The sequence below is a fragment of the Strix uralensis genome, chromosome 18, assembly GCF_047716275.1.
Source record: "Strix uralensis isolate ZFMK-TIS-50842 chromosome 18, bStrUra1, whole genome shotgun sequence".
NCBI classification, from domain to species: Eukaryota; Metazoa; Chordata; class Aves; order Strigiformes; family Strigidae; genus Strix; species Strix uralensis.
This window is the reverse complement of record NC_133989.1, coordinates 14,865,703-14,887,615: the sequence shown is the minus strand read 5'-3', so window position 1 is coordinate 14,887,615 and position 21,913 is coordinate 14,865,703. Positions and strand designations below refer to the sequence as shown.

General features: G+C 46.9%; 1 protein-coding gene across 3 annotated transcripts in view; it reads right to left on the bottom strand.

Annotated features, from left to right (window-relative positions):
* Positions 1–21,913, bottom strand: part of TOX2 (TOX high mobility group box family member 2) — a 154,449-nt gene that overhangs the window by 26,086 nt on the left and 106,450 nt on the right. For all 3 annotated transcript variants that reach the window (XM_074888273.1, XM_074888275.1, XM_074888274.1), the window contains exon 4: positions 225–464. In XM_074888273.1, the coding sequence (XP_074744374.1) occupies positions 225–464 (240 nt within the window). The remainder of the gene's footprint in view (positions 1–224; positions 465–21,913) is intronic.

Sequence of the window (21,913 nt, the reverse complement as noted above, 5' to 3'; positions counted from 1 at the left end):
CTTGCTGCAGGCACAACCCAAGCATGTGTGCTAGCCTGCCATGCTGTACTTCACCCTAGGTTGGAAACAATCTTCCCATCCTTGGGAAAGTCTCCCACTATATATACATATTTTTTAAAAAAAGACCAAAATTCTGTGCTCTTGTTAGCGCATTTTATCCCTTACTGAAAAACATCATCTGCTCTTTTCTCGCTGTCTGTTAAAACAGGCGTGACTGCACGTACCTTATAATGTGACTCTGTCTCCTCTTCCTGAGTAGAACTGGAGGGAGATGGTGTAGCAGACTTACTTCCCGGGGGCGATGGGGAACCGTGGGTAACACCGCTCCGCATCCCCATCTGAGAAATCAGCTGTGACTGGCTGAGCGCGCTCATGGGGCCGGCTAACATCCCGGGGCGATTGATCAGGGGCACTTGCCGGTTGGACTCATAGGACGTGGCGTCTGAGTGGACCATCTCCTGGATCTGAGTTAGGAGAGTATCACTTGGTAATTACAAAATGTATTTATTTGTTTATTATACTGTCAAATCACTTTAAGACAAACTTATTAACAATTATTCTACACAGGTGGTAAAGTCTTCCTCGTGCCCCCTTCCAAACAAGCCAAGAGTACCGTGCACCCAGGGCTCTGCTTGCGCCATCACCCTGCCCACGGGACTACAGAGAGGGGCTAAAATGTCTTTGTACATCAGTGTGTCCAGGTGGCTCAGGGACCAGTGGTGTCTGACCTCTACCAGGGGTCTGAAAGAAAAGTTCATAAAGGAACAATTCTTGGTCAAATCACCGGGAGAAGGGAGGGCATTGTAATGTCCTGGGCATTTCTGGAGCCAAGCCTTGCTGCTGCACACGCGAGGCCATCGCTGAGCACCAGCACATGTTGTTCCAGGGTATTTGGGGCCTGTGGTTGACAGTCCAGCCCTGGGACATCAGCGATGAGGCATCAGAGGCCGTGGACCCCAAACATGCTCTTTCTGAGCAACACCCGGCATTGATATTTAGTAACTGCATAGGTGAAAAAATACCTGCTTGTGTACCTTATGAAGGTACCACAACCAACCCACCCACACCCTCTGTACGGCTGTCGGGTCGCTAGTGCTACTGGGGTTAAACCTAGAAGTAGTAAGCACAAAAGCAGTCAGTGGAACCCCAGGTCCCTGCTCCCACCACGTCAGTCTGCCCAAAGCTGTGACACAACCATCAAGCCAGAGGTTTGCATGTCCCCAAGCACCATGACATGCCTTGAGACGGACCCCAGCGAGCGAGGGCAAGCTCTGCTGGTGGTCACCACCTCATTACAACTCCTCCTGGAGATGACTCTTCCAATTTTAAATGTTGCGACCAGTTCCAATCCCACTGAAATGAATGCAGCAGAAAAAAAAAGTCCAGACAAGGGCAAAGAAAATTATGGGCTGCCTGTTAAGATTTCCCAGTGAGGGAAGAAACCAGAAGCGAAGTATGCGTGTGTAGGTAAGAGATGAAGGAGGAGGCTACATGATAGAGTTGTCCCCAGAAATGAAGAGTTTCCTAATACCTATTTATCTGTTCTTATAATGTGAGAGTGAGGGGATATCTGATGGGACCGAAAGGCGACTAATCACACACGGCTGCAGGGCTGCACGGACATGGCAAAGGCCACCGGCACAAGTGCTGCCTCTTGAGGCTGCTGAGCCCAATGCTCTTGAAAGATTTGAAAGAAAAATGAAACATATATATATGGCTAATAAGAAATGTTGAATGTTACATTAGACAAAATAAAAGTATCTTGTGAGGTGTATATCCCCCCATATCATGGCATAAACCAAAGTTCAAGTGGCTGGGTCGGAGCAGCAACAACCCCCTGTCCTGGCCAAGGAGGGAAGATGCTATGAGATGGAGACAAATCTGGCCATGTTGTAGGTGCATGGAAGGTTTTGGAGCTGCCCTGCTGTCTGCTGAGCCAAGACTCCATTTCTAGTTCGTACCATTTTCGCTGAAAACCCCATTTTCACCCCAGGATCCACCCTGGCCCAGCCACCCCCCAGTAGCAGGGCTCAGCCCCACTGCAGCCCCTGTGGGAAAAGCCAAGCTGCCTCCTGCCCCACAGCCTCATCCAGCCACGGAGAAAGCCAGTGGGAGGGAGAGCAAGCCCTGCCTGAAATATATTCCAGACTTTTTCTCTTTTATATTAATCTGATTAATGTTAACATGAGTTTAAAGACCCAGGCTTTATTTATTAACAATCTTCATTTCCGATAAGCCCGCTGAGGTGCAATCTCTCATTACCAGGGGAGGCTTGCCAACTCCATTAGCAGCACATACAGAAAGAAATCTAGGGAAGACCTGCAAGGGCTCGGTAGGCTTCAGAGGAAATAAATCCAAATGCAAAACCAGATTTACTGCTGCAGGTCAGGAATCAAGAGCTTTACACAACACCTGACAGCGTGTTCTGCTCTCTTTCAGATTCTCCATCAGTAGAGGAGTGTGTGTCAGGGGAACGGATTTTCCTAGATCTGCCCTTTTTCTGTATTAATTACTAAGTGCAAGGATTTAACTTGCAGGAAGAAAATAATTTCTTTCATTTCAACAGCACAAGAAGTCTGACCGAGGCTGACTTAGGGGCTGTGCTGGATCGCTGTCCTCGCTTTGGTGGTTGCAAGGAAACACCAGCTCACAGAGGCAGCAGGGTTGGCTTTGCTCCGTCGTGGAGTCGAGGAAACTCACTCCTGCTTGAACCACGGCAAGTTTTACGTGCCCTTAAAACCCGCCTTACTGCTGAGGTCTGGCCTCTCCTTGCCACGTGCTGCTGCATGGGAAATCCCCGCCAAAAAGACATTGAGGACATGCATGTTGCAGCCAAGCAAGATGGGGATGGGCAATGGGCAGCACAGGAGGCATCAGAGAGGCAATTTTTGCATGTGCAATTGAATTTGCAAATGTCATGGGAATGGCCAGGGGTGAGACAGGCAGCAACGGGGAGCCTGCAAGGTGGGAAGACAGGTCAGCACCCATCTGTCATGTAAGCGGCAAGCTCCTTCCCAAATTCCAGTGAAAAAGGTACATTTGTCTTGGATTTTGTCAGTTTAATCTGGACCTTTCATGCTGGAGAAGATCTGCCAGCTGCTAAGGAAAAGAATAATTTATTGTCCTTATTTTAAATTTAAATGAAGAAAAAGTTTAGAAGACGGGTGTTTTAGGAATAGGGAAGGCTATGAAATGTGGCTTAAAAGTTTTTAAAATTTAAAATAGCTCATTCACATTTGCAGCCACGGCAGTCTCTTGGGTAAATACTGTATTAAGACAATTTTTTTGAAACTTTTATTATGTGGCCAATAGACCACAACGGCTCCGTTTATCCATTAAATATGTAATCATACACTTTTTCTTTACAGTGCATGTTATTTACGCATCAGAGCAGAACAAGTCCAGGAGTGCAATTATGGATATGGGACACGTGCTGCAAATGCTTATGAAAATTTGTAGGAAAAAACAGAAACCTGAGCCCCGGCTCAGAGAATCCATGCAGAAGCCTCCTGCTGACAGCAACCCAACCACAGCCTTCTCTTAAAAAGCAGAGACACAGCATTTTTCCTGGGACATCCCCCTCTCCCAAGGATATCTTAACCCAAGAGGCCTTCTCCCAAGCAGCTGCCTATTTCTTTACATCATTAAAAACTGGTGGTTTTACTTAATACCTTTGCTGAATATTGCTGGTTCTGACCCCCTCTCTCACTCTCGATGTCTCCACCTCTTCTCCCCCCAGCCAGGAGGTTTTGCAGATGGACATGTACAGCCATGACCCTTGCATGCAACTCTGCTGACTGCCAGTCTGGAGGGGCAGGATCCGGCCCCACCATTTGTCACTCATTAAATTTCTTTCCACTTTCCTTTTTTAAAAAAAATTGCAGTTTTGGAAGCAACACACCAGGCTACCAGCTCCTCACAGCCCCTGCCCATGGCTCCCAACGTCCTCAGGACTGGAGAGGGTGAGCAGTGGAAAAGCCATTTGTGTCCTCTAGATGTAAAATGTTTGGGGTGAAAATGAAGACAAGCAGCTTTAGTGCAGCCCCAGCACTTCTGTGGGCTTTAGGGTGATGGTGGCCTTTGCTCAGACTGGGGAAAGGGTTAGTCCTGCTTTCTGCTGTGAGACCCTGCAGACACTGAGCTATTTCAGGGGCCTTAGTTGTGCACCCAAACGAGTTGATATCCCCTCCAAGAAAGACTCAAGGAAAGAGAGATCCAGCAGCAGGATTCAGTGATGCTCCTCTGCAGCAAATGGCCTAATTAGGCAAGTAAATGATGAATGAAATTGCAATGATGGCAAACCAAAGTGAAAGAAGGCAACGAATGCAACGTTTCCCCTGTTAAAGCAAACAGCCTCTTCTCCCACTGCACACCAGTCCATCCAGGTGGGCTGCACCCGTGCCTTCCCCCTCCACAAAGTATTCAGCATCCCCACAGAGTCCAATGGAAGCACACGCATAATTAAATAACTGTCCTGCAAACGCGATAGCTCCGTCACCAGGAGGAGTGGCTCTGAGAGCCGGGTCAGATCCCGTCTCCATCCCGGGCATCCAACGCAACAAGCTCACCGCGAGGTGCTGCAAAAGGCTCGGGATGTGTTTGCAGCCTCCACTGAAAAGATGTTTTGCATCTCAGAGGAAACATGAGTGAAATGTGATGTAGTCATAGCTAAAGTAATTAAGTGCATCTTACTTAGCAGATTCCCAAAGGCTGTGCTAACTCAAAGACAGCTTCTTTTTTTCCACAATATTTCAATTTTTTTAATGAATATGCATATCAGGCCTATAAACGCTCTAGCTAATCCTAAGAAGAAGAGAAAAATAGGCTGACAAACAGCACATGCTCTGCGCCCCTTGTTTCTGGGGAGAAGGGTAATCCAGCGTGAGTGACAAAACACTGCGAGGAAGAGCCTGGTTGGGGACCTGGGTGCTCTGCTAGCAAAGATCATGTTTTGAAATATGTCAAGTCGAGCTGCAACTTAAGAGCCCCCCAAAATCCATATGTAAAAGGCAGCTCTTTCCAGCATTAAGGGCTACAGCACTGACCAACAGACATGGGGCTCAGGCAGGGACAGCTGCTGTTGTTGAATATCCTCTCCTGCAAGATCCTAATTCCCAGCTGAAGCTTTGAGGCAGGTCCCATCCCTGTAACCACCTTCTGCCTTCCCTTTGCATGGGCTTTTACTCCTCCTCCTCCTGCATTCCTTGGTTTCAGCCACACCTTGAAGATATCACCATGTTTTGGTGGCAGAAGTAGAAATTCAGACGTTCTTGTCATTCCCCCACGGTGTGTTTTGCCCTTGCTGCATACGTGGAACAGTGATGCTCCAAGCTGCTCCAGCCTCGCCGGCTGCCGGCTGGGCTGCGATCCCAGGTGGGATCTGTGCCGAAGTACTTGCAGATGTTACCCAGCAGGAAAGGAAGAAATTTGGCTCGAGCTCGCCGTACAGTGTTGGCTGACCCCCGCTGCACCGCAGCCCCCCGAGCTAAAGCAGAGTTGGGTAAAGCAGGAAGTGCAAAAGACGATGGCCAAGACCAGCGGGAGTGGACAGATGGCACAGCCCCAGCCCACGGGCATCGCCCCACATGCTGGGGAGACCAGCACATAGTGGGGACCACCAGGCTTCCCACCAGGCTTCCCTGCAGAGAAGGGCTGGGGGTACTGGTGGATGAAAAGTTGGACATGAGCTGGCAATGTGCACTTGGAGCCCAGAAATCCAACCGTGTCCTGGGCTGCATCAAGAGAAGTGTGGCCAGCAGGTTGAGGGAGGGGATTCTCCTTCTCCGCTCTCGTGAGACCCCACCCCCAGTACTGTGTCCAGCTCTGGGGCCTCCAACATCAGAAGGACATGGATCTGCTCGAGCGGGTCCAGAGGAGGCCACAAAGAGGGGCTGGAGCACCTCCCTGTGAGGACAGGCTGAGAGAGTTGGGGGTGTTCAGCTGGAGAAGAGAAGGCTCCAGGGAGACCTTAGAGCAGCCTTCCAGGACTTAAAGGGGGCTTATAAGAAAGATGGGGACAAACGTTTTAGCAGGGCCTGTTGTGACAGGACACAGTTTTAGTTTTTTTTAAACTAAAAGAGGGTAGAGATTTAGACTAGATATAAGGAAGAAATTCTTTACTGTGAGGGTGGTGAGGCACTGGAACAGGTTGCTCAGAGAAGCTGTGGCTGCCCCCTCCCTGGAAGGGTTCAAGGCCAGGTTGGACGGGGCTTTGAGCAATCCGGTCTAGTGGAAGGGGCCCCTGATCATTGCAGGAGGGTTGGACTAGATGACCTCTAAAGGTCCCTTCCAACTCAAACCATTCTATGATCCTATGACTGCCACCCTTCCCGGAGTGAGTTCACATGGGTGGGCTGAGCAGAGCTGCTGGAGCCTTCCCCAGCCAGGGTCTTCCTCCCTGGGCGAGAGGAGCAGCTATTCCAGGGGTCACCACAAGGCTCCTCGGCGGCACAGCTTACCTCTCCTTAGGTTTGTTCCTGAGAACAAGCCATTACAATCACAATCAACCAGGGAAAGAAATTATCTGCTGAACAGCTTTGAAGCAAAGTTTTCCCAGCAGGCTTTTTCTGTATTGAAGTTTAAATGTAAACGCATCACCATAGCTGAAATGCTTAAAGATGATTTACTTAAAAAAGAGAGAGAGCAGGAGAGAGAGAAGCTGATAAGAAAATATATCCCCAATTACCACCCCTCCTCTTCCCGATTTGTAACTGCTCCTAATAAACTTTCATGGTCTATGTAACATGCTTTAGTGCAGTGACAAATTTCTGCTGGAATTTGAGATGTCTTGTTCAGAGTAATAGCTATCTCACACAGGTGCCCAGCTGCTATTGTAAAATCAGTAAGCATTTAATTGAAACAAATGACTATAATAATAGTACATTATCCCTGCAGGCTCATAGCCATAACAGTTTTAATTATTGAGTTAAGAGTCAAACTAATTTATCCTTTAAAGTAACAGCCACATCTTTGGTTCCACCGATCATCTTATTACGAATACGAGGGGAACAGTAGGAAAGGATTTAAAAAGGAAGCAATTTATTTTTGTAGGGGCGGGGGGCATTTATCATATGGCAGAGGCTTTCTATATGTAGTGGAGTTCCCAGCCATGGTTGCCACTCCCCAGGACAAGCCTCCCTCCCAGATGCTCCTGGTCTCCAGAAGGACCAAGCATCCCCCTGCCAGCTCCTGGGGACCTGTAACCCCATCAGGCTGCCATGGGGTGGCTTTGCTGGCCTGGCAGCAGCAGGGCAGGAGCTCATGGGAGTTGGTGGTGCCGGCTTTGGGGGTTTGGGCACATGGAAATTTTTTGGAACTATACTGAAATTGTAGTTTTTCTTCATCAAACAGTGAAAAGAAGGTTTTACAGACTCAAGTTTGCAAAGGTGATCCGAAGGAGCATCCCTGAACTCAGAGTCAGGCAGCAAAGAATCCACATTCACAATTTAAGAAGAGTATTTCTGAGACACAGACATGCCCTCGGGCAGATTTGAAGGCACAGCTTTCCCAGGCCCTCCATTTCATGAGCCTTCTTACTTTTGTCCCGGTGGCTGTGACACAGGGGATCTAAAGCATCGCTGTGAGCCCACTGGGCACGACATGGGAACTGCAGGAGGGGACGGAGCAGGACAGAGAAGGGGTGGCTGCACGGAGGCACTGGGGCAGGGCAGGCGCTGCCCACTGCCCCAAACCCTCCCTGCCAGGTGTGGTTCAAAGGCTGCCCATGAGGATGGAATCACCTGCTAAATCGCCCAGCGGGTGATCCCTGGAGCAGGCCCTGTGTGCAGCCTGCGTGGCCAGCCTGTGCTGCCAGCCCCGGAGCTCCGCATCCCATCACCTGCCAGACCGGAGGGCTCTCACCAGACTGTCCTTCACCAAAGCATCTGCAGATCACAACCAAACCCCTCCCGCTTTGGCCAAAGATGCAGAGTGCATCTCTCACCAAGTTTCCCACCCTGCTCATTGCACGGATGCTTTCTGGACTTCTCCATCACCAGCACCCACCCCAAAGCACAGCTGCTCCCCACATCTCACATCCCTTTTCCAGCGCCACCATCTCCAAGGAGAAGAGTTCTCATCTTGAAAGATTTTTTTTGCTCCTGCAGGTGGGACAATACTGGTTCTCCACACGCATATCCATTATTGGTGATCAGTTCACCAGGCCATGTAAAAGCTCTGCATCACTATCTTCCGCCGCTTGCCTACTCACTGCGTCATCTACAAACTTCAGTGGCAATTATTTAATGCTTTCTTTGGCAAAAATATGACGAACTCTGGGAAGACAGAGTGACAAGCTGATCCACCAAACTTGTGTGACATTGATTTTGCATTGTTCAACTTTCTCAACATACTTTGTGCTTCCAAGTCAAATGTCTTGCAGATGTCTAAGTATATTATGTTAACACTGTTACCTTTATCACCCAAACCTGTAATCTCATCAAAAAGATATCAAGTTAGTTTGACAAGATTTGTTTTCCATCAGCCCATGTTGATTGGCATTAATTATATTACCTTCCCTTAATTCTTTATTAATTGAGGCCTGGATCTGCCACTCCATTATTTTGCTGAGGATTGATGACAGACTGACAGGTCTGTAATTACCTGGGCTGTTCTGTTTCCCTTTTTAAATATTTGCACATTAGCTCTTTTCTAGTCCTCCAGAGCTTTCCCAGTATTCCAAGAACTACTAAATACCAACATTAGCAGTACTGAGAGCTCCTCAGTCAGTTATTTCAAGCCATGTGCAGACAAGCTAGCTCAGCCTGATGACTTACAGAGGATTTGAGCAGACATATATGAGAAAAGAATGTTTTACAGTCTGCTTTAAACACTACATAATTTGAAATCCCAACCTTTCTAATTAATATTGGTAGTTTCAAATGCAATGTTTTTGAACATGGAGCTTCACCATAAAGCCACACAGCTGACCCCAGACAAGGCTCCCAGGGCTTGTCCCGGTTCAGTTGTGTTTATCTCTTACTCCTCACCTGTTTGGGTTTTTTTTTTGATCTGCTTCTGTTACGACATAAATTGCTCCATGTGTTTGACAGCCTCAACCACCTCTGCATGTTTTTCCCCACCAAAGCAAAGTTCCCTCAGGTGCCTGGCGGGCAGGGGAAGGCAGGACCGAGGGCTGGTTTTGGAAAGCACCTGCCTGACAAGCTAAATTCAGCACTTTGACAGGCTGTGATCTTGTGTTACGATATCCTGCTATTACGAGGGAAAGAATCCTCCAAACACAATTAACACTTCATCACAAAGATAAAGCGCTGTAACTTCGGGGTGAGAACGGTGGTGTAAAGCAGGATAGAGACTGTGCTTGGCAAATGGGAAATATTTCTTATTAATATTCTCATGGCTCCTGGTGCTGGAAGGGCACGGCCAAAAGGAGCAGACCAACTCAGTACAGCATGAACTGAATCTTGTTATTTTCCTATGATACAACTCCCCAGCATTGTCATCTGCCAATAAGAACATTATTGTGGACTTGCACAGCAGAGATGTCCACAAGGCTCCCAAATCCAGAAACTCCCACTCCCAGGGAGTGCCAACCAGGTAGGAGTCCTGCTTCAATGTGTGCTTCCCTCTCTCCTGGCTGTGGAGTTATTATACAGATTGCAAATGGTCAGGGCTTTAAAGCACCTCAAGATGTCAAAAGACAAACCCAAGCTAGCTGGACCTCTGGATCTGTCCTCCATCTCAGCACTGCTGCAGAACTGCACCCCTAGCTGGGATGCTGCTTCTTAAGGAGAAGACCAAAGTATTGTAAGGTCTTGGCTCATCCTGAGTCCTGAATCCCACCAGCTGTGTGATGATGGAGAAACAACACAGCTGAGATCGGGACCTGGACTGCACATGGGATGTTTCCTATAGCTGACCTACAGCCCCTCAGCCCCACCTCGCCTGCACTATGGAGACCCCAGGACTGACCTGGGCTTCCTTCACGCTCCTGAGCTGCCTCATCACCAGTGGACAGGTGACACTGTCCTTGTACTCCAGTGTCACACAGTGTCCCTTTGACTTGAGGGAGGGATAAACCCTGCTCCTTGCACTGGAGATATTAGGGAACAACTCGACAGGATGGATGCTGCAGAAGCAGAAGCAACCATGACTGGTGTCAGGACTGCTCCCGGGCACGGGGAGCTCAGACTTCTCCCCTCCCGTAAGACACGGTTCCTCCAAGGTGGGTTCCTACCCTCCCACTCCCTTCACTGCAGAGCGATGTGCTGCCGTGGGGACCTGCCAGGCAGCAGGACTAAACCATCCATCCCCAAATGATCCCACGTGCTTGCCAGAGCTGGGCACCACGATGTGACAACGCTACACAGAACGGCTTAATTCTTCTCCACTGACTCTTTTACAGGTATTTTGCCTCTTCCCTGGGAGCAGCACTGCGTCTTAGAAGAAGGCGATGCACAAAGCAAAGAAACTGTTGTATTTCCATGAGGAGCAGGGGAGGGTCAGCACACACCCCTCTCCAAACTCACTCTACTAATGTCAGAGATGAGCAAAATGGTCCAGAAAAATGCAAGCAAAGTCCTGGACCGTGCATCTGTCTGGAGGAGGAGCGACTGCCCCAGCCCCTGGGAAGCAGCCGGGCCACGTGTGCGCTCCGTCGGTGTTCCTGCAGCTCTCAGCTGGAGAACAGTCTGTAAATAACGTATTCAATAAACTGCATTTTTTTTAAAGTACATTATTTTACGGATAAAGAACAAGCCTGATAATTCAGTGAACATGTTTGCAAATAATCTATTCCATTAATTTCCAGCATGTTTTCTGAATACATTATTTAGCGATTTTGTAAAAACCATTTGTAGATGAAGGCAATTGTTGCTCATTCAGGCATAAGACCATCGCATCCCAAAAGCTGGGGCCAGAATTCCCCTGTAACGGACAGTGGGAGGTAATTAAATAGCACCAGACCCTGAGCCCCCCGCCAACCCATGGTGGGTATGAAACTTAATAAAACTGCCACAGCCCTGCCGCATTTGTTGGCAAGAGGAGGAAATCCAGTGAAAATCAGCTAAGTAGGGGAAAAGAAGGAAAGGGGGTGGATGAGAAATACCTGCAGGTGTGCAGGTGTAGGGACTGAGATGATCCTGGGAGCAGGGAAGGGTCTGCACTGGCCCTGAAGCCCACCCAGAACGATTTCCTACTCCAGATTTCTGTCTCTGTGCGCGAGACAGATGGAGAAGCAAACTGTCTTGGGGAGTATTTTTGTTGCATTATATGTGTCTAATGGTGAGGCAAAGCTATCCCCATGGGAAGCAACAGGAGAAATCTCTTCGGCATCAGACCTGTTTATACACCAGATTTTCTTTAATTTTTGGCTTTCACATTTTAGTCCCAAACTTACTGGTAGGGAGATGGATTCAGAAGCCAGTGTTAAAACCGCCTACAAAAATAAGTATCTACGGTGGGACTCGCTGCATGCTTCCCAGAGCTGGGAGGAGAGCCCGCACGTTACATGGTGCTGCAGGTGGTCCCTGGCCACTCTTCTGAGGTCCCCTCTGAGCAGGGATCTAAGCTGTGCACTCCAGGGGACCATCACCTGCCGGGCAAAGCTGTCCCATGCAAATAGATTCCTGAGAAGCATAGATCTGGTTTCATGCAAATAACCTTAGGGATAAAAAAAAGGGAAAGCTGGAAAATATTAGAGACACAAAGTTTTTCACTGCACATCTCCAGCTCTACAGAGACTCCTTGGGGGAGTTTGTTTTTCCTGGTGGGTTTACCAGATCCTTGATGTTATTGTATGTTTAACATCCTGAGTTACAGCTGAACCTCTTTTACAAGATTTTGAACGGCTGGGATGGACAGAAGTCCTCCTCCACAGGCTCCACTCCCACAAAGCCTTTGGCACTCCCGGCACTCCTAGCAAGGCAGTAGGGCCGGCCAGAAAGCAAGAATTCTATTTCTCAGAAAGTGCAATGGATTTGACATCCACTTCCATTCCCTAAGCAACAAAGGACAATGCCAAAATCCAGAAATGAAAAACTAAGCAAAATGGAAAAAAGGAGAGAAAAATGAGTAATGGAGAAAGCCCTTCTACCATCAGAAGCCAGTATCCTGGTGGGAGGCACTGGGGGAGGCTGGAAGGATGCAAACTCAGGTCTGCCTGACTTGTGGGAAGGACGAGAGCTCCTGCATCGCATCTGGCCCAGCCGAGGCCGTCCAGAAGCTGCTGTCCCGTGCAAGCTCTGCTGCCTTGCAGCCCCTGATGGGGCTCAGAGTGGCTGAGGGCTCTTGGTGGATACAACAAAGAGCTGCTGGTGGATTGGAGGCCGATAATTTCATTTTTGTTATCCTGCCTGCCAAATGGGACAACAACATGGACAGAACTGAAGCGTGCTCTGCCACGTGTCCTTGCCAAGGCAGGATCACACCAAGCCCTTCCCCATCCCGCTCACAAGGGAGAGCACCCTGGGGGACCCCGCCGCCACATGGCTCTGCACTGCTTGGTGACAGCGTGGAGCACGTGAACCGAGCCCTTCCCCAGCCTGGCAGAGGGGCAAGAAGCTTCACTTCTGATGGAGAAGATGCTGGGCAATGTAGGGACTGTGTAATCCTGGTGTTAGCTTCTCAGGATAGTTGAGGGATAAAAATTAATGTTGGCATGAGCACCTCCAGCTCCTACGGGTCTTCCCACAATCAGCTCACCTACCGCTGTACACCACACTCCTCCATCCACCCTCCCACCCACGGGCTGGACCTGCAGCCACACTGGCCCCATCATCTCCCACAGTATTTAGTGGCCCCTCCCTGTGAGCTCTTGCAGGTTATTGAAGCCTTTCTGCACAGTCCGGTTTCACTTTGGTTTATGTCTCTCCTGGCTCTTCTCAGACATTTTAGATATTGCATTCACATAAAGCAACAGACTCAAAACTAATGACAGACCTCCAAGTTTTATTGCATGGTGCATTAAAAAAGAAGAAGAGGAAGAAGGAAAAAAGAAGTAATTTTAGAACACAACAGGAAAATGGGAAGACTACACAGAAAAATCGTCCCTGTGGGATTAAACTCTGAATGAATTTTAAAAGCTTTTTTTTTTTTTTGATTGCAAAGTTTAACAGCCCACTTTTCAAGTACCACAAGAAATGCCTGCAGTATTAGAAAGAGTTGGATTCCCCAGTGTTGATACCACATCTGCACACAAACCCCATCACTCCTCTCACACATCTGCAATGAGCTGCCCCTTTATGCCCCCCACCTCAGTATCCCTCTGTGGCCAGATATTGATGGGATTTTTGTGTTTGTAGTAAATGTTTCATAAGAGTCTCCTATTACCAGGAACACAAGCATCCAGGGAAGAAGGATGGTTCTGTGGCTGAATATTCGTTGGCAAGCTGTATGAGTTTCAAAACCCAGCTCTGCCAGAGCAATTTGAGACAGGGAACCAAATCTCCCACCAGCAAAATGATGATCATGGCATTTACCTGCTTTGCAGAGGGGAACCTCTGAGAGCTGCAAGGTACGCAATGACCTTGCTGCATCACGTAAACTGTTAACAGAAGGCACAGTCTATTATCTTCTTCTCTTTAATTATAGCAAATGGTGAACACTTTTAAAAAAGGTGCAAAAAGTCCAAATGACTCAATATGTACAAAACTAATTGCAGGAGGGAACAGAGAAAAGAAACTTGAGCACCGACTCCTGCCACAAGAGCCAGATGCTGTAACTTCTGTTCTGACTCCCGACAACAACAAACCCTTCTCATTTCTTAACTAGCTAATATAACTGCAGATGCTAGTGCTACACAAATTACAGACATGCAAAAACCTACACAAATGCAGAATTAAAGCCACAGAACTTTAGGAAGTGCTTACTTAGGTTCCAGCAGCAGCATTAACCTGAGCTGCTGCACTGCCTGCGTTGTGCGATAGTTTATTAGATTAGCTGTAGTGTATTAAGGAGGACTGGTGAAAGAATATTCAGTCCAGCAGTATCCCTGTCCTCTTGGGCTTCCTCGTGATGGATAACAGACACCTCAGAGATTCATTTATTTCATTCTAACATCAAGACACTCAGTTCCTGGAGGTGAAATATGCCATATTAAATGAGGCTTGGGTCTGCCCAAGACTGGATTGCCACAGTAACAAGTGTTCCTACTGCCGGTCTTTATTTAATCCAGGTAACGGCGGGGATTCGGGCCATCAAAACCACTTCCTTCCCTCCCAAAACATATGACCCCAAGTGGAAAACAAAGAGTAACACATAACCCCATTAAAGGTTTGATTTTTTCCACTGGGATTACATGCTGGCACTGGGGAGCTTGATCAATTGAGTCTTGAGGTTCAATCAATAAGTGTCAACGACAACATACTGCATTACAGCGATGCTATCCATTTATCAACTTAAATAACTCCAGTTACCCAAAAGACAGAGGCACTAAACCAGCAATTAAGGTCTTAGGGGAAGTCTGAAAGCTGCCTCTGCCACGCCGGCGGCTCCCGGGACAGCGCTGGGTTTTTGGTGCTCCCAAGGGAGCCGAAGGACCTTCCACCTCAGTGTCAGGCAAGTTACCCTCAGTGCTGAGCTGCTGATTTGATAGATAGGGTAGGACTCAAAGGCAACAGAAAACATTTCAATTAGCTCTTTAAAAAAGTGATCGCTATTTTGTCTTACACATTGTGTCACCAAAACATTTTGGATGGTGTGCCACGCTCGGCGCCGCATTTGCATTTCCATCTGATCAGACATCAAGGACACATGCCAAGACAGTGTTTACATTCCAGATCAAATCACATATCCCAGAGATCTCATTAACCTGCTGACCTGGAATTAAACAAAACCACCTGGAAAGGAAGCGCCTTCCTCCCCGACGCACACCGAAAGACACCTTTTGAGTTTCCCAGCCAAGCTTTGAGCATGGGTGGCTTCACGTAGGTGTAAGGATTTGCGTTCCCTGGAATATTTCCCAGTTTTTTTCTGCCCAGCAAGTTTCAGAACAAGTGTTTAGGTTCTTCAAGAGCTACAGCTGCCTCTATACAGACGAACGGGTTTATAGCCAAACTGCACGACAAAGGCAATAGGTTAGGGGAAGCAGGTGGAGGCGAAAGCATAAGCAATATTCACCCCTCTCTAGGGTTCAGCATCTCCATGGGGGGCTCACAATTGATGAGGACCTCAGCCCTCCCTGCTGTTGAGGACACTGCTATCCCCTTTTTACCACCGGCAGCCTCAGAGGGTAAAGCCATGCCGACAGCGCGGGCCTCTATGCCTGCCGTGGCACAGGGCTGCTGCCCTCCTCGCCCGGGAGAGGGGCGAGCAGCGGGGACTGTGCAGCTCCTGTCGCTATAGGCAAAGGGGTCCATCTCCCACAGAAAAAGCACTTCATAAACATGCCAAATAGAGAAAAAACTATTCATGTTTTGCTCTAAAAAAACGCAGCAATCTCAGATTGAACTTTGGGGTTTAGACAGTTATTTACTCGCATCCTCCTTTTCTAAACAAAAACTTTAAGCTGTTTATAGGACATGACTGCCAAAAACTTTTATCGCTTTTGCAGACTTGTTTTTCAGGAACAGACAATATTTCCCAAGTAGCCATAAGTGTATCAAAGAGGATGCGCTGTAGCAGACAGATGGGAGAAGCTACAGCAGGATTCTGGGATCCCGACTTGTAGGAAGGGATTTGATCTCACTTGTCTCAGCTTCCTCAGCTGGAAATGCAAAAAATCAATTACTCCAGACCTGAGACGGGCACATACAAATGCTGTGGCATGATGGACGAGGTTTGTAAAGATCAGGCCATTCCACACTTGCAATTTCCTGTTCCTGAGGTGCAGAAGACGAAGAAGAGACAAATATATTATCTGGGAAGAAAGGGTTACTTTTCAATCGAAAATTAATGCACTGAATTCTGAATTAACATGTGGGATAATTAAAACCATCTTTCCAATGAATTTATTATAGGATATACAAAGCTAATTATAAATTCTCTGTTGCTTAATCCCTTGCAGTTTGCTAATGCAGCGTTGAAATCTCTTTGGCCACACTTGTTTAAATTATTCATTAGACACAGCAACAGTTGTGAACTGTAATTTAAATTGGCATCTCATGAATATTCAATTAATACAATAAACACTGGAATGTTTTACTGCACACTGCTCGATAGTTTGTGCTCGAGCTTGTGTTGACACATTTTTATTAACTCTTTATAAAGGTGTTACCTATTTATGTCACTGATTACAATGAGAATAAAAAGTCCCACTCATAAATATTTGTGTCGTTGTCTTAAGAGAGACAATGTAATTAGGCAAAGCTTCAAAAGTCATAATTAATACCGGGCGGATATCCCTTCCCTCCTGTTTGCCTCTGAACACACAGACTGGCACCCTTTCAAAGCCTGGCACTTCTATCCACGTTGTGGCTTTGGCACTGCAGCTTTCCAAACTGCCCCAGCCAAATTCCGGGGTGACACCCGTGGGGTGTCCCCGAGAGATGCTTCACCTGGCACCTCGCAGCCCCTGGGGACCACAGCCCAGACTGCCACCCATGCCGTGCTCTGCTCCCACCATGCAGAAGACAGAAATACAGAAAGAAATAGAGATAGATGTAAATATTTCCTTTCTGGTCTCAAGGCTTTGGTCTGCCAAAATTAGGAAATAAAATGCAGCTGGAAATAAAATCCCTGTGTGTGGTAGCCTGACAGCACTCTGCAGTGACTTATAGTCTTTTAATGGGGCATTTTTAGCAGCAGCACTAAAAAATAATTATCAAGTAGCTGTATAATTCAGTGTGGTTTTCTATTTTAAGACTGAACTTTTTCATTTAAAAGCAAGGTCCCGCTCTGACAAGAGACTGTAAAATGACATTGTGGGACTCTGCATCTGCGGCTTTTCAGCAGCACCACGTAACATTGGTTTAGTTTAGAAATTAAAGTATTTTTCCCCCAACTGCCATCCTTGCAATCAGGGTTGGTGACGTGAGATCGAAGGTATCAGAGACTCAGTAACAGAGATTCAGCATCACACAGGGCTGCGAAGTATTCCCAGCAATGTGGTAAGACTCAGGGAAATCCCCAGTACTCAAATGCACTCTTGTGTGTGCTGATTTTCACCCGCACAGATCGGAGCTGCTGGGTGAGAAATAACAGCTTTTGCAGCCATTGCTTTATTTCCAGAAAAATAAGGAATTTTTTTTTGGAGCAAACACCCAGCCAGGATATCATGTACACAACAAAGCAAGCCTGCTTACTTAGGGGATAATATCGCTGTCCCTCTGTTGTATGGGGTAATCTTATTAGCAAGTGGAACAACAAAAAGACCAGTTTATCCCAGCAGGAGATTTTGCTGATTGCTGATGTGACCACAAGCCTCTCTGAGGCAATCCTGTCCCGAGGTGAGTGTAACACCGCAGGGAGAGCTGGGCTGCGGGTCCCCCATCAGCTCACAGCTCACTCCTGAGATGCTCCCAGCAAGCACCTTGGCCCCTCAGCCCCTCCTGGGTATCAAAAGTGATTTTTCTCAGTGAGGAGGGGTGGCAAAGCTCATGAATATTCACAAAGTGTTTAAATGGTAATCACAAATGGATCAGCTGAGTGAATAACTTTGAAAATGCAGAAGTTTAACGAAACAACATTATTATAATGTTATTACTGTGTCGACATGTTTTAATTGGCTTGGGGTCATTCGAAGGATTTTAGCCCCAGTTTCAAGGAAAGTAACTTCCATACGTGCTTCTCCTACAGCCATCTATTTAGATTTTCATAATCCCGAAAGGCACTCACAGTACCTTCAGCAGACACCTACAAGTATTTTATATACATTTTTACTTTCTTCTACCAGTGGAGACAGTGGACTATTGCAAACCACCCATGACTTCACTGGCAATACTCACCACGCCAAACTTAACACTCAATATTGAACAGATCCTGGTAAAAGATTTTAGGCGTTAAGGTAATTTTGTATCTGCTCCTTTTTTAAAGTTATGCTTCCACCACAGGACTCAACATTCAGTGTGGCATTTGCTTGTTGGTATCTGAATTTGATCCCCTATGGGGAAGATTATTCCCTCCTCTATTCCCCTGTGTGCACGGCAGGAACTACCATCTCCTCTGTGAACTTTGTATTCCTTTTTTTCCCCCCCTCTAGGACAAAAAGCTGGTTTGGCATCTCTTAATTATGGCTTTGTCGTTGGCAGTTCCTCCGTTCACCTCAACCTTTGTTCCCAGTGACATAAAGCATATGCCTGTTACGCTCTTCTGTTGCAATGCCTCTTGTTCCAGATCAACTGCCTGTGAGTCAGCGGAGGGTTGTGCACCCGTTGTACTTCCCCATAAATTAGTAAGTGATACCTTGGCTTGAATTGCAAGGGTCTTTCAAGAATAATCAGTGCATTTTTGTTGGTGTTTCTTCAAGCTATTTCTCATGTACCGCAGCTGGCATCTTGTTTCAACCTTGCGGTAGAACAGAGACAATCATGACACTTTGTACTGCTAATGCCTTTCTTTTTTTGATCCATGAATAATTTTCTCTGCCACTGTAGCAGCTCTCCCAGAATACTAAAAGCCACGCAGTCTCCTGTAACCATATCAATTCAGCTCTGACGTGAGTCAGAGAGCTGCAGCGCTCCTGGTGATGTCAATGCATGATTCAGACACACTTTCCTTTATGCTCCCAGATCCAAGGCCCGTTCTACTCCTCTGAGAAGGGGGGGAGTTGGCTGAGCTCCTACAAACTCTGCCATAATTCACCCAGCCATGCAATTTGTATTCACACGAACTGGAAACTGCCACTTTACTCCGTTTGGCTTGAAGTGTCTTCTCCCCAAAGCCCTGAGGAACCGCAGTGGGTAGATCCTGATATCCAGCACCCTAAATGGGATGGATCATTGTTGGTGTCTACTTCTGCTCCTGCCTTGTGGACGCTGTGAGACTGATGGCTCCGAGGGCTGCCTCCACCCCAGAAGCAGAATCTGCAGAGGCAAGATGCACGGTCCACTGCAAGAGTGAAATTTGGCAGATTGCAGATGTAGGAGAAAGTGTGAAGGAATTTGGTTCTTGTCATTTTAGCAAATGCCAGGTTTATTGGGCAAGTGTCAATGTTTCCTTTTAAAACTCTCCCTCAACTGCATGGGATTGATGGAAAGTTCAAGACACACCTTATTTCCTCCACGGCTGCACGTGAATGGACCTACTCACATCAGTGATGCCACCTGCTAGGATGTTCTGCCACTCTTCTAAGTTCCTTGATAACACTGATTGTTCCAGAGGACAGGATATACGCTGGGTACATTCATAGCTCCTGCTTGTTTGTCACCAGAGGTTATCCTCACCCCGTGAACATAGAGTTCTATGAGGCTAACCCATCCAGGGCTGAGCTGCAGCACCGTGGTACAGACTAGACACTTGGCTGCCTCAACCCTTCAGAAACACAAGCTGAAGACAAGAAACCTCCCTTGATGCACAACTGCAGGGTTTTGTCCTGTTACTTTGCTTTTGCAGTTTGCAGGTGATGACGCACCAAGGAATATCCCTTCCTGCAATACCTGCAGGAACGGTGCCATGTTCCTTTCTCATGTATCAGGTGAAGAGGTTGCAAACTGCAGCTATCCCCTATCCCTCCAGTCCCTTCCCTCCTGCATCTCAGCCACTGATCATGCTGTACCACCAGTGCCTGTCCACTGAGGACCAAGACTGGTTGCCCACAATGGGATCTCACTCCTAACTTTAGCTGCTCCATGTCTGCCCATGTCTCTTCAGTGTGTTGCAAAGACAGAATGTGAATTTTTTTTATTAACCTTCACTTTCAACATGCAACTGTTCCTTTCCACTGAATAGCCAGAAAAATTAACGTCTGTGCAAACACAGGTACCTAAAATGTGGACTAATGCATCTGAGCTGGGTATCTAGTCTTCCTCGAATCCCTACAGAGACATTCGTATTTCACACAGGTCCAATGAATCACACTCCAGAAGAGCCTCTTCACTGTCAAAGAAACCAGGGTGGCTGATTCAGGCTTGGTGAGTGACTCCCACTGAGGGTATCACTCCACAAAGTTGGCTTACTAATACAGGCATTTTCCACCTTTGCAATGTTTTTAACAAAATGGCCAGGCTCAGTGCTTAGTATTTTTTATACTCCTGACCCAACACTGACACTGCCCTGCACTTGACAATCTTATTCTTGACTTTGGCTGGAAAACCTTTTTTTTTTTTCATAAACAGTTTTTTTTTCTAAGGACTCTCTAAGCTACTATCTCTTAAAGACTTTTCATAACTCCCTTGGCAAACCTTCCAGAAAGAAGGGCACTCTCTGTACTCAGTGCCTCTGGCCCCGTCTCCATCAGGGCAGGGGATTTCTTCTTCTCCTGTCTACCTTCACGTTCTTAGTCTTTTTGGCTTTGAAGAAGTCACCTAACTGTCTATTTGTACTATGACTGGGTGCCCTCAGTTTTCCCCATGGTGGGCTATTTAGATGTTGCAGTATGCTGGCTCAGAGCAGTCAGCTCAAAGGCAACGTCCTTTCTCAATAAAACCAACTCTGCTGACCTCAAAAATACTTGCTGCTTCATGGTGCCCTGTATCAGGAGTCTTGGACTCCTGATATCACACACTGTTTCTTTGCTGATCAAAGCACCATCCTGCAGAACCAGCTTCCCATTCCCCCCGAAACAGGTAACTTCACAGCATTGATCCTAAAGGAAAGAGCTCATGGAGCCAAGCCTTACAATCCCATAAACCAGATGCATGCTCAAGTCTTGTCTACTTAGTATCACTGTTGGCTACACTAATTTCATGATGAATTCAAAGTGGCGGAGAAGTCCACTCTGCTCGTGTCAAATACTTGCATTTCTATTCAGTGATAAATACAGGGAAGAAGTGAACTAGGAAGAAGTTTCTTGGAGGAAATAGTAAGCACAACTTTCCTTGAGTTAATGCTGTCTTCTGTAACTTTGGCTCTCAGCTCTTGACAAGACTGACATGTCTTTGTGTGAGGAATAATCAAGCTCATAAGGTCTGGTGGCAATATGTATTGATTTTAATGATCCGTGTTTTTTAAATTACTGTAGATTATGTACTACAAAGGAGCCATCTTGCGACAGCCATAATTGTAGTTATTAATCTAATTTTTCCCAGCAAACCTTCAATATAAGGTATAACTGAAGTCCAGTTATTATTATTCATGGTGGACATGGCACCAGAGTGTGCCAAGTGGTTGACTGGGTGTTAAAAATGTTACCGGCCGCTTTCTCACACCTATTTATTGTAATCATATGGCCAACTTCCCACATAACACAAACACTACAAAAATAGAAATACAATGGAACATGATTTAAAATTATTACAGGAACCCCAATCCCGAGTCCTCACAGCGATCTCCGGCTGGAAAGCCAGCTCCACTTCCACGCACACATCCTCCAAAGACAGCTGAATAACGGAGTTCAGCATCACCCAGAGAACACGACAGCAAAAAATCTGGTTGTAATAACTAAAACCTTTGACCATTCACGGGCAACAGTAAAAATCAACATGAAATTCATGGGCACTAGCACTTCCAGAGAAGTGCAGTACTTCTCGGTGAATGGCTCAAATAAATCAGCATGGCTGAATTGTTGCTGACTGCACTAAATTCATTGTACTGTATATGACTTTTCTACTTCAGTGAGAAAGCAAAGCAAAAGGGAATGAAGCAAACTGTCACTCAGGAGAATTCCAGTTCCAATCAACCATTATGGATCAGGAAATCCAAATTTTCAAAGGGGCCTCAATTTAGTCCTGGATTTTTTAGGTGTAAGACCCAAAGCATAAAATCAAAAGGCAGGACTGCCTCAGACAAAAGTTCTCCTGTGCAGACCCGAAGTTAGTGCACAACAGCAGCGTGTGCAGACACACACGTGCAAACCATTCTCTGCTAGTGCAAGGAGCTTGGAAATGTGGCTCTGTGTGATCCTAGCAGATTCAGGCTTTTC